The following is a 13,293-nucleotide window of genomic DNA, read 5'->3' on the forward strand; positions in this document are numbered from 1 at the left end:
GTCTCAAAGGACACCCCTCCCCTCCCCACCCCTCGATATCCCTGCCCTCCCCTCCCCTCGCCACCCGTCGCCTCCCCTCCCCTCACCACCCCTCCCCTCGCCTCCCCTCGCCACCCGTCGCCTCCCCTCTCCAACCCCCCCCTCCCCTCCCCTCGCCACCCGTCGCCTCCCCTCACCACCCGTCGCCTCCCCTCCCCAACCCCCCTCTCCTCCCCTCCCCTCCCCCTCCCCTCCCCTACCTGGTTGTATTTGGCGTTGGCCACGTGCTTGGTCTCCATCTTGCCGTACTGCGGAGGCTTGCAGGAGAACTCCACGAAGAGCAGCAGCTGCTGGAAGATGGCCGGGTACATGACCTGCAGGTTCTCTGGACCCACACAGATGGCCTGCAGCAGGGGGGGGGGAGAACACAGAACAAACACTCACTACGATGCTGACGTCATGCACTCAGGCCAGGAGGCCTGAGCATTACGCTAGGACGACAAGGGTGAGCAACTATGACGATGGAGAGGGCCACTATATATTCCCACACTCACTCCAGAGGGGCCACATTTTGAGCTTGTGTAGATCGGCTATTTTTTGCTACGGCAGTAATATGCATTACTGCCGTAGCAAATCTACAAGCTCAACACGCGTCGCGCTGCGACGCGTTTTGAGCTTGTAGATCAGCTATTTTAATTGAAATCCTGAATATTTTTTTGGCCATTTTTTAATTGGAATCTTAAAAAGTCTTCTTCATCTTTATTTCATTTCAAATGCCTTTAATTATAGCTATGTTAACTTTATGAACTAAATACAAATACATTGGACATAATTTTGTTTTAATACTACTCATTAAGCTACTAATTTAGTAATTAAAGCGGGTCATGTTTGCACGTTTGGAATTGTAACAGTTGAAATAAATAATATATCAGTATTCCGATATTAACCTGAGGGCCACATAAAGTGAAGGTGGGGGCCGCATGTGGCCCCCAGGGGCCGCCAGTTACCCATGCATTACGCTAGGTTGTTTTGTCACTGTCTGACTGTCTGACTGACTGACTGACTGTCGGTCTCAAAAGTACTCAAAATATTGACCTAAGCTGCGTTCACAACACGGGCAGATACAGTCTACCATACATTTTCAATGGAAGCCAGCGACACGAAGATGCAAAGATGCATCCGACGTTTAAGCTACGAAGCTACACATTGAAGCTGAGCTGGGTTCAACTTCCAGACGCGAAGCTACGACTGTAGCATGCACGGACGCACGCTCGATGACGTCAACGACCCCGTGAGCAACCGAGTTTACAAAGCGACAATGCGACAAATGACGCCGTGGATCTTTGCGTGGCAGCGTGAACACAGCATTACGCACAGCCTGCGCACCGCAGCCGTGAACGCAGCGTTACGCACAGCCTGCGCACCGCAGCCGCGAACGTAGCATTACGCACAGCCTGCGCACCGCAGCCGCGAACGTAGCATTACGCACAGCCTGCGCACCACAGCCGCGAACGTAGCATTACGCACAGCCTGCGCACCGCAGCCGCGAACGAAGCATTACGCACAGCCTGCGCACCGCAGGCGCGAACCTAGCATTACGCACAGCCTGCGCACCGCAGGCGCGAACCTAGCATTACGCACAGCCTGCGCACCGCAGCCGCGAACGTAGCATTACGCACAGCCTGCGCACCACAGCCGCGAACGTAGCATTACGCACAGCCTGCGCACCGCAGCCTGCGCGCGAACGCAGCTTTTACGCACAGCCGATTCCGATTATGCTACAGATTATATCGTGCGCATCCCCTATCCCCTTACCTTCTGGAGGACGTCCAGGGCGGTGAGCACGGCCTCCTGCAGGCTGGTGAGCACCGCCTCGGTGTAGGAGGGCAGGATGAAGGGCGAGGCGTCGCTGCTGATGGGCGTGCTGACGGCGCCGTGCAGGATGAGGCCCAGCTGCCGCAGGTCGTCCATGCTGAAGCCCGTCTTGATGTGCTGGTAGAGCGCCGGGAAGATCTGGACCAGCGCCGTCAGGAAGGGCTGGCTGGGGACGAACGCCGGCTTCTCTGGGACGCCGCCGGCACCACCTAGGGGTTGTCATCGACATGACAGTTTGGCTACACTAAACTTCAGAGCCAGCGGTTCAAGCTGAAACTTCAAAATAAAATGCCCACCATCTCCGTTTCACTACACCTTTAAGCCATTCTGGACGGGAACCCCTTTTGGTGTTTTAACTAAGCATTATGTTATACTTAATCTATTGAAAAATAGCAGATCTACAAGCTCATAGCGCGCCACCGAGTGGCACGCTACGAGCTTGTAGGCCTGCTATTTTTGAAAGATCGTAAAAATGCGGCACAAATCTTTGAATATATATTCTTTCAGAGCGAACGTTTTTTTTATTTCGACGTCAGGCCGTTACTCTGAGAGTGTACAAATGGAACCAAACGAACCCGCTAGGCGGGTCTCAGAGTTACAGACTCTAAAGGGTCTATTTGGTTCCAAACTATCATTTAGCTGGGGACCCCCTGGAACTCCCTCAAGGACCCCCACTTTGGGGAACGTCATGACGTACCTCCGGCAACAGCAGCAGCAGAAGCAGCAGCAGCGGCGGCGGGGGGCGGCGGTGGCGGCGGCCTGGTGGCCTCGGTGCCCGTCCGGTACCACGTGTTCCACGCCGACCACCACAGCGCAGAGTCGTCCATGGGCGGCGCAGACTCCTCCCCCTCCCCCCCCGCGGCCGGGGCCTCGTGCACGTCGCTGTAGCGCGTCAGCCGCTCCAGCATGGAGTCGGAGCGGACCAGCAGCGCCGGTCTGCCGGGGCCCGAGGCACTGAGGTCACACAATCACACGTCATTCTTTTATTGTTGTCACGTCACAGTTTTAACCCATTTTGAGCGGGAACCCCTTTTGGTGTTTTAAAGCATTATGTTATACTTTAGCCATCGAAAAATAGCAGATCTACAAGCTCAGCTACGAGCTTGTAGATCAGCTATTTTTTGAAAAATTGTGAAAATGTGGTGCAAATCTTTGAATATATATTCTTTCAGAGTTTTTAACTCACATCTTTGATTCTGGGGGCTCCCCTGGAACTACATATTTTCAGATGGGGGTCGGCAGCCAATTACATATAATCTTGGGGGTCCTTGACATTAAAGTGTTTGAGAACGACTGACATAGAAACATAGGGTTTTTCAGAAGACTGTCAGGACATTTAGTAGAATCTTCCTCAGGTCAAAATGGGTTCAAACCCATTTAGACCCGAGGACGATTCTACTAAATGTCTTCTAAATCCTGACTGGTTTTCTGGAAAAAACCCTAGATTCAAGATTCAAGAATTTATTTGCCATGTCAACAAGTTGATAGGAATTTGTCTTGGTTCATACTCAACATATACAGACAACCATAGATACAAAAACAAGAAGGACAATACAATACAAAAACCAGCAGCATAGGGAATTACATTCAGTTTTTAAAGTGCAATATGCAGATGTCTAATGGCTACGAGGTAAGTGCTATCTCTGAAGCGAGATGTTGAGCTCTTGATGCTTCTATATCTCCTGCCTGATGGGAGGAGATTGAAGAGGTAATGTGCAGGATGAGAGTTGTCTGCAATGATGTTGGGTAATAGTGTGCAGACAGAGGGACACTGCATCATCTACACTCCTATTTGCTCTGTAGGCAAATTGGTGGGGATCTAGTGCTATGCTGGACAGGTGCTTACATACCAGTCGCTCAAATACTTTCATAATGACAGATGTTAGGGCAACAGGCCTATAGTCATTAAGACAGGTGATATTAAAAAACCCTATGTTTCTATGTCAGTCGTTCTCAAACATTTTCATGTCAAGGACCCCCAAAAAATATATGTAATTAGCCGCCGACCCCCATCTGAAAATACGTTGTTCCAGGGACCCCCCCAGAAGCAAAGATTATTATTTTTTTGTGCATAGTTCCCATCGTGTCATTTTTTAAGAAAAAAGTAGAGAGGGGGCGGGGGAAGGCGGGTCTCTCTTAAATAGATTACAAACAGCACAGCCGTAGGGTCCCTCTCAACTCATTTACAATACAACTAAGATGGGTTTCCAGATATTTACAAGCTTCTTTCACAAACAGCACAACTGCAGGTTCTCTCTAATCAAAGGCTGTATACAACCAAAAAGGGGTTCTACTTTTCCCCACAAAGAAAACTACACATAGTACGGAAGGAAGTACCTGGGCGGGTCGATGAGCACGCTGGCCGTGGGCGGGACGCCGGCGGCGTCCGTGGCGAGCACCTCCGAGGAGGAGGAGGAGGCGGCGGCCTTCAGTTCGAAGTCCTTGACGGGACTGACGATCTGCAGGATCTCCTGGAAGCTCTTCAGGGCGGCCAGCGACACCTCGTTGTTCTTGCTGAGTGCCGCCGACTGGATGTGGTCCAGGAGGACCTCCCACGCCTTGAAGAAGTCCCCTGGTTGGTGGAAGAAAAACAACACGTTGACTGGATGTGGTCCAGGAGGACCTCCCAGGCCTTGAAGAAGTCCCCTGGTTGGGAAGAACGGACGAAGAAGGACTCAGGGTTGGACTTGGGTAATAAAAAAAACATTCAGGACGTTCGGGAACTCCTTTTGGTGTTTTAAAGCATTTTGTTATACTTTAGCTATTGAGAAATAGCAGATCTACAAGCTCGGTCTGCTATTTTTTTTAAATAGCAGACCGAGCAGGGAGGAATCGGGACACGACCCAGTCCAACCCTCCATGCTGAGTGCCAAGCAGGGAGGAATCTGGACACGACCCAATCCAACCCTCCATGCTGAGTGCCAAGCAGGGAGAGATCTGGACACGACCCAATCCACCCCTCCATGCTGAGTGCCAAGCAGGGAGGGATCTGGACACGACCCAATCCACCCCTCCATGCTGAGTGCCGAGCAGGGAGGGATGTGGACACGACCCAATCCAAACCCTCCATTCTGAGTGCCGAGCAGGGAGGGATCTGGACACGACCCAATCCACCCCTCCATGCTGAGTGCCAAGCAGGGAGAGATCTGGACACGACCCAATCCACCCCTCCATGCTGAGTGCCAAGCAGGGAGGGATCTGGACACGACCCAATCCACCCCTCCATGCTGAGTGCCGAGCAGGGAGGGATGTGGACACGACCCAATCCAAACCCTCCATTCTGAGTGCCGAGCAGGGAGGGATCTGGACACGACCCAATCCACCCCTCCATGCTGAGTGCCGAGCAGGGAGGGATGTGGACACGACCCAATCCAAACCCTCCATTCTGAGTGCCGAGCAGGGAGGGATCTGGACACGACCCAATCCAACCCTCCATGCTGAGTGCCAAGCAGGGAGAGATCTGGACACGACCCAGTCCAACCCTCCATGCTGAGTGCCAAGCAGGGAGAGATCTGGACACGACCCAATCCACCCCTCCATGCTGAGTGCCAAGCAGGGAGGAATCTGGACACGACCCAATCCACCCCTCCATGCTGAGTGCCAAGCAGGGAGAGATCTGGACACGACCCAATCCAACCCCTCCATGCTGAGTGCAAAGCAGGGAGAGATCTGGACACGACCCAATCCAACCCTCCATGCTGAGTGCCGAGCAGGGAGGGATCTGGACACGACCCAGTCCAACCCTCCATGCTGGGAGGAATTGGGCATTTTTTAGTTTGAATTTGGTATGACTCGGAATGGGAATTGAACCCTCGACCATACCCCCAACCTCAGGGTGGACACTCTAACCACGAGGCCACAGAGCTGGCAGGCAAAAATAAATTGCCTGCCGGCGGATTACGGTCTGGAGAGGCTCCTTATTGTACGCCCATTTCCTACACCAGAGAACTGGTGTGGCCAATCGGGACACGGTATGCAATATGGGCGGGCTTTGGTACAGCGACGTTCAATGCTTGAGACCTTTGACTGACAGTAGCTCTAACCAATTGCGTCAAAGAGAAAATGTTTGAACCCGCCCCCCGGGGAAACAAGATCCATACACAGCATCTCCAGACTCAAATACCACACGACAGTGTGATTTGAGTCTGGCTTATTAGCCAGGCTACAGTTGGAGGCCATCGATATTGTCCTTTTCTTTTTGCTGAGGTTTGCGTGATCTGCGCAAAAGGACAGTTAACCCATTTTGGGCGGGAACCCCTTTTGGTGTTTTAAACATTATGTTATAATTTAGCTATTGAAAAATAGCAGATCTACAAGCTCATAGCACGCCACCGAGTGGCGCGCTACGAGCTTGTAGGTCTGCTATTTTTGAAAAATCGTGAAAATATTTATTTCAGAAAACTGGAGGATTTAGAAGGATTTTTTTTAAATTTTGAGGTCAGGCCTAAATGGGTCAAATGATAAGGGACAATATCGGTGGCACCCAACTGTAGGTATAACCACTGCATGCATGCATAATAATCAGGGATGAGGGGAGGTGGGACATAATAATAAGGTCAATATCATCATGTGCTTTTGTCGATTGTTTTGGTTCGAGGCAAGATGTTGTTTTTGTTTAACCCATTTCGACCTGAGGCCGATTCTAAAAAAATGTCTTCTAAGTTCTCAGTTTTCTGAAAAAAACTGTTTCTAGGTCAGTGGTGCTCAACCCCTTGTCATGTCAAGGTCCCCTAGAATTATCTGTATTTGGCTGCAGACCGCCATCTGAAGATATGTTGTTCCAGGGACCCCCCCAGAAGCTAATATTTGAGTTCAAATATTTTGCTCCGAAAGAGTATTCAAAGATTTGCACCACATTTCCACGATTTTTCAAAAATAGCAGATCTACAAGCTCATATGATCTTGTAGATCTGCTATTTTTCAATAGCTACAGTATAACATAATGCTTAAAACAGCAAAAAGGGTTCCCGCCCTGAATGGGTTAAAAGGTCCCTTATGGTTATCTCAAATCAATAATTACCTCTCTTAAAAAACAACAAGTCAATGCGGCGGCAAGAGGAAATCGAAGGGACACGCTGTGAAATGAGGTCTTGGATGTTGCCCCCGGGGCAGAGCCAGCCTTTACGAAATCAAATAAACGCAGAACCAAGATTGAATGCAGAAACGGAATAGGGCTGTGCTGCTGTCCTGAATCTAAATCCTGCCCGTTGCCCAAAGCAATGTCATGATGAGACTGCAGCAGAAACATTACAAGCAGAGTGTCTGTCAGTGCAACATGTTGTCCAGCTTGCCTTGGCTGGCATTGCCAGCTGGGTTATTGCATTGCCAGCTGGGTTATTGCATTGCCAGCTGGGTTATTGCATTGCCAGCTGGGTTATTGCATTGCCAGCTGGGTTATTGCATTGCCAGCTGGGTTATTGCATTGCCAGCTGGGTTATTGCATTGCCAGGTGGGTTATTGCATTGCCAGCTGGGTTATTGCATTGCCAGCTGGGTTATTGCATTGCCGGGGTGATTGGGGCGGCAGTGGCTCAGCGGTAGAGTGGCCAGTAGAGCCGGATGGGTCTAGACTGGATCACACAGCGATTTAGGAACACAGACCAGGCTTTCCTCCGAGGTGAAAAGTCTGGAGACGCGAGGGTTAACTCTCACCTAGCTGTTAGAGCAGGTATCTCCTCTACTCTCACCCAGAGCCATCTAATAGAGGAGTTACGACGTTGAGGGGGGCGGAAACCGAGCGCTCGAGCGCTGTTCATGCAGCCTGAACTGAGACAAGCTGGAGTTGGAAATACATTGTTTTCAACGAGGGTGGCGCAAACAAGAGCTATTTTAAGCATGTGTGCAACATGGCAACTGTTTTATTGTACAGTAACAACTAAAAATAAAGGGATTTAAGGTCATTAAAGCCGCATTTCTGCCTACTTCCGGACCAGGACTTGGCCCAGTTGGTTGTCCCCACGCTCAATGCGTAGTCTATGTAGGAGAGACACCATTGGACTGAAGCCCCATGAAGTGAACGCAGTTTGCGTAACTCTGTCTATATCTAAGGCTCAGCTCTCACCTAGCTGCTGCAGCAGGTATCTCCTGGTGTTGAAGATGCGAGCCACCCCGGCCAGCGTGAGCACCCAGGTCTCGGCCCACTGCTTCTCGGCCGTGTCCCGCGAGTGATGGATGAGGATGTTGCCTCCGCCCGACTCGATCTTCTCCTTGTCGGCGGTGGAGGAGGACCGCCGCACGCAGTCCAGCAGGTGGAACAGCACCTGGTCGTTACGCACGCACACACGTACGCACACACGCACACACACACACACACACACACACACACGGTTCAGTCACCCCCAACAAACAACACAGTCTTAACCCATTCTGGGCGGGAACCCCTTTTGGTGTTTTAAGCATTATGTTATGCTTTAGCTATTGAAAAATAGCAGATCTACAAGCTTGTAGATCTGCTATTTTAGAAAAATCGTGAAAATGTGGCGCAAATCTTTGAATGTATATTCTTTCAGAGCAAACGTTTTTTAACTCAAATCATTGCTTCTGAGGGGTTTCCTGGAACTACATATTTTCAGATGGCGGTCGGCGGCCAATTACATATAATTTTTGGGGTCCTTGACATGAAATATTGAGAACCACTGATACAGAAACATAGGTATTTCAGAAAACTGTTAGGATTTAGAGGACATTTTCTAAATTTCGACGTCAGGCCTAAATGGGTTAAAGCTGTATTATACAACAGGTCGTTTCGAGGAAGCAATCCGATTGGTTGAAACAGCTTTTTAGCCGTGCTTTAACCACGATATTGGAACGGTCAAATCAAAACAAAGAATTCAGCCGAGCTTTTCTCTCAGAGCGCAGCAGACTCGGTGGCTAGGCTTAGCTATAGTTTCTCTCAGAGCGCAGCAGACTCGGTGGCTAGGCTTAGCTATAGTTTCTCTCAGAGCGCAGCAGACTCGGTGGCTAGGCTTAGCTATAGTTTCTCTCAGAGCGCAGCAGACTCGGTGGCTAGGCTTAGCTATAGTTTCTCTCAGAGCGCAGCAGACTCGGTGGCTAGGCTAGCTATAGTTTCTCTCAGAGCGCAGCAGACTCGGTGGCTAGGCTTAGCTATAGTTTCTCTCAGAGCGCAGCAGACTCGGTGGCTAGGCTTAGCTATAGTTTCTCTCAGAGCGCAGCAGACTCGGTGGCTAGGCTTAGCTATAGTTTCTCTCAGAGCGCAGCAGACTCGGTGGCTAGGCTTAGCTATAGTTTCTCTCAGAGCGCAGCAGACTCGGTGGCTAGGCTAGCTATAGTTTCTCTCAGAGCGCAGCAGACTCGGTGGCTAGGCCTAGCTATAGTTTCTCTCAGAGCGCAGCAGACTCGGTGGCTAGGCTTAGCTATAGTTTCTCTCAGAGCGCAGCAGACTCGGTGGCTAGGCCTAGCTATAGTTTCTCTCAGAGCGCAGCAGACTCGGTGGCTAGGCTTAGCTATAGTTTCTCTCAGAGCGCAGCAGACTCGGTGGCTAGGCCTAGCTATAGTTTCTCTCAGAGCGCAGCAGACTCGGTGGCTAGGCCTAGCTATAGTTTCTCTCAGAGCGCAGCAGACTCGGTGGCTAGGCCTAGCTATAGTTTCTCTCAGAGCGCAGCAGACTCGGTGGCTAGGCCTAGCTATAGTTTCTCTCAGAGCGCAGCAGACTCGGTGGCTAGGCTTAGCTATAGTTTCTCTCAGAGCGCAGCAGACTCGGTGGCTAGGCCTAGCTATAGTTTCTCTCAGAGCGCAGCAGACTCGGTGGCTAGGCTTAGCTATAGTTTCTCTCAGAGCGCAGCAGACTCGGTGGCTAGGCTTAGCTATAGTTTCTCTCAGAGCGCAGCAGACTCGGTGGCTAGGCTTAGCTATAGTTTCTCTCAGAGCGCAGCAGACTCGGTGGCTAGGCCTAGCTATAGTTTCTCTCAGAGCGCAGCAGACTCGGTGGCTAGGCTTAGCTATAGTTTCTCTCAGAGCGCAGCAGACTCGGTGGCTAGGCCTAGCTATAGTTTCTCTCAGAGCGCAGCAGACTCGGTGGCTAGGCTTAGCTATAGTTTCTCTCAGAGCGCAGCAGACTCGGTGGCTAGGCTTAGCTATAGTTTCTTGGAACATTTGTGGTCGTAGTGGGTCATCTGTCATAAAAAAAAATATTATCTTAGTTTTAAGGGTAACTATAATTGCAATATTACAGTTTACACTACACACTATTACACTTCTGCAATGACTTTCGGAACTCACCCTGCGGGCAAGTTCCTGCCGCACCACAGGCGTGCGTGCATTAATGACGACGAAGAAAACCCTCTCGTGTAATATTGCTTAATTAAATCACATACACCGATATTGTCCCTTTTAGGCCTGACCTCAAAATTTTAAAAGATCCTTCTAAATCCTCTGTTTTCTGAAATAAATATTTTCACGGTTTTTCAAAAATAGCAGACCTACAAGCTCGTAGCGCGCCACTCGGTGGCGCGCTATGAGCTTGTAGATCTGCTATTTTTCAATAGCTAAATTATAACATAATGTTATCCCGCCCAAAATGGGTTAACTGTCCTTTTGCGCAGATCACGCAAACCTCAGCAAAAAGAAAAGGACAATATCGGTGGCACCCAACTGTAGGCCCATTCTACAAATGCCTTCTTCTTACACAGTAATCTCAAACTTTCTTTGTGCCGAGGACCCCCGGAATGATATATTGTATTGTATTGTATTCATGTCCACACTTTGGAAGAGCGTTTTCTTTCAACTTCCCGAGCAGTAGGCCAGACATTTTATTAACACATTTTGACCTGGGAACGATTCTACAAATGTCTTCTAAATCCTGACAGTTTCTGAAAAACCCTATGTTTCTATGTCAGTGGTTCTCAAACATTTTCATGTCAAGGACCCCCAAGATTATGATGTAATTGGCCGCCGACCCCCATCTGAAAATATGTTGTTCCAGGGACCCCGCCAGAAGCAAAGAATTGAGTTAAAAACTTTGGCTCTGAAAGAAAATATATACAAAGATTTGCGCCACATTTTCACGATTTTTCAAAAATAGCAGACCTACAAGCTCGTAGCGCGGCACTCGGTGCCGCGCTACGAGCTTGTAGAGCTTGTAGATCTTTCGTTTTTAGTCGACGAAAACAACACTGGTGGTGTGGTTATACAGTACCTTCCAGACCACAATGTGCCAGGTGGGCTGCTGCAGCAGGGTGCCGTGGGCCGCGATGGTGGAGAACATGGTCTGGCTGGCGCTCTTCCGGACGGCGGGCCGGGGGTCCACGCACAGCTGGCCCAGCTTGGAGTACAGGCACAGCCACAGGCAGTCGAAGGGCGGCGCCGGGTGGAAGGGCCTGTGGAGGGTCTCGCCGCGCTCCGCCGCCTGCTTCTGGAGGGTCGCCTCCTCGCGCTCCAGCTCCGCCGTGATGGGCTCGCCCCTCTGGAAGAAGTAGTCTGAGATGTTCCACTGAGGGGGGAGGGGAGGGGGGGAGGGGGAGAGAGAGAACGGATCAGTTGCTGGAACGTGACCTCAGGGCTCCATACCAGAGATCTGCAACGGGCCGGGTGGGTACCCCGGGTTTGACGGATGAAAATGGGTGAAAAATCATAAGTTCACGGGTACGGGACGGGCGGTATCTGAACTAAACGCGGGCAGATAACACTTCAACCCATTTAGACCTGAGGACGATTCTTACAAATGTCTTCTAAATCATGACAGTTTTCTGATAACCTCTCTATCTAACCTCGAAAGAATATATATTCAAAGATGTGCACCACATTTTCACGATTTAAAAAAATAGGCACTCTTTAAAAAGAAAATAGCAGACCTACAAGCTCGTAGCGCGGCACCGAGTGCCGCGCTATGAGCTTGTAGGTCTGCTATTTATTTTTTATTTTTTAAATGGTGCAAATCTTTGAATATATATTCTTTCAGAGCGAACGTTTTATTTTTACTCAAATCTTTGCTTCTGGGGGGGTCCCTGGAACAACATATTTTCAGATGGGGCAATTACATATCATTTTGGAGGTCCTTGTCATGAAAATGAAACAGGTTTTTCAGAAAACCGTTAGGATTTAGAAGCCATTTTTGTAGAATCGTCCTCAGGTCTAAATGGTTTAAGTGGTTAAGTACATTTTTGTGTATTTGTACTTTACTTGAGCATGTTAATATTTAGACTTGCAGATTTTCTATCGTTGTTTTGTCCAGTTGTCTGAGTGTTGAATGGACCACAATTGTGTCTCATTGTTTTTTCCATCTTTTTAACCTCTATACCTATACCTATGAGTACTTCTTCCACTGCGGGTGGGCATGGCGTTACAGAGAGGCACTGGGAGGGCGGTGGGGTTAATTGGGGAGGTTAGCCTCAGGCGGTACGGCTATCATATTCCCACAGAGGTCTCACAGGGATCGATCGGCCGGCGGGCCGACGGGCCGGGCGCGCTGCCAGAAAGATAATCCCACAAAAACCACAGATCAATAATATCAGCTCATGCATTTAGATCCTTCCACAGGAAGGCATATAGCTTCACAGTACAGTACAGTACAGTACGAGCAGGGGTTCTCAACGTTTTTGGCCGGGGACCCCCGGAAATGCTTTGGCAATGTCTCGGGACCCCCGCCCCGCCCCCTCCCGACCCCCTATAAATTGACTGCTATAATAACCTTAACCCATTTTGGGCGGGAACCCCTTTTGGTGTTTTAAGCATTATGTTATAATTTAGCTATTGAAAAATAGCAGATCTACAAGCTCGTAGCGCGCCACCGAGTGGCGCGCTACGAGCTTGTAGGTCTGCTATTTTAGAAAAATCGTGAAAATAAAAATTTAAAAACCTTTTTTTTTTTTTTGGAAAATAATTTGGGGACCCCCTAAAATAATTTGGCGACCCCCCGAGGGGTCGCGACCCACGGGTTGAGAACCCCTGCAGTACAGTACAGTACAGTACAGTACAGTACAGTACAGTACAGTACAGTACAGCACAGCGCGGCACCGAGTACCGCACTACGAGCTTGTAGATCTACTATTTTTGAAAAATCGTGAAAATGTGGCGCAAATCTTTGAAATATATATTCTTTCAGAGCGAAACGTTTTTAACTCAAATCTTTGCTTCTGGGGGGGGGGGGACCCTGGAACAACAGATTTTCAGATGGGGGTCAACGCCCAATTGTTTTAATTGTGGGGGTTCTTGACATGAAAATGTTTGAGAACCACCGATGTAGATAAATCCTGACAGTTTTTTCAGAAAACTGTCATGATTTAGAAGACATTTGTAGAATCGTCCTCGGGTCTAAATGGGTTAAAGTTGCTGTGTGAACAAGACAATTCACCCCGGCGGCGGTGGCTCAGGGGTAGAGTGGATGGCAACCGCAAGGTTGCCAGTTTGGAACCCGGGCTCCCCCAGAGTTAGTGTCGAAGTGTCCTTGAGCAAGACACTGAACGCCTAATTGCTCCTGATGTGC

At 49.7% G+C, this 13,293-nt stretch overlaps 1 protein-coding gene across 1 annotated transcript in view; it reads right to left on the reverse strand.

Moving 5' to 3' along the window:
* The window catches only part of mon2 (MON2 homolog, regulator of endosome-to-Golgi trafficking), a 126,112-nt gene that overhangs the window by 14,121 nt on the left and 98,698 nt on the right, over window positions 1-13,293 (reverse strand). The window contains exons 24-29 of the mRNA XM_079501727.1: window positions 11,008-11,301; window positions 7,915-8,113; window positions 4,192-4,426; window positions 2,552-2,808; window positions 1,795-2,063; window positions 240-383 (exon numbers count right to left, since the gene is read on the reverse strand). Of these exons, the coding sequence (XP_079357853.1) occupies window positions 240-383; window positions 1,795-2,063; window positions 2,552-2,808; window positions 4,192-4,426; window positions 7,915-8,113; window positions 11,008-11,301 (1,398 nt within the window). The remainder of the gene's footprint in view (window positions 1-239; window positions 384-1,794; window positions 2,064-2,551; window positions 2,809-4,191; window positions 4,427-7,914; window positions 8,114-11,007; window positions 11,302-13,293) is intronic.

The sequence above is a fragment of the Electrona antarctica genome, assembly GCF_951216825.1.
Source record: "Electrona antarctica genome assembly, chromosome: 5".
NCBI classification, from domain to species: domain Eukaryota; kingdom Metazoa; phylum Chordata; class Actinopteri; order Myctophiformes; family Myctophidae; genus Electrona; species Electrona antarctica.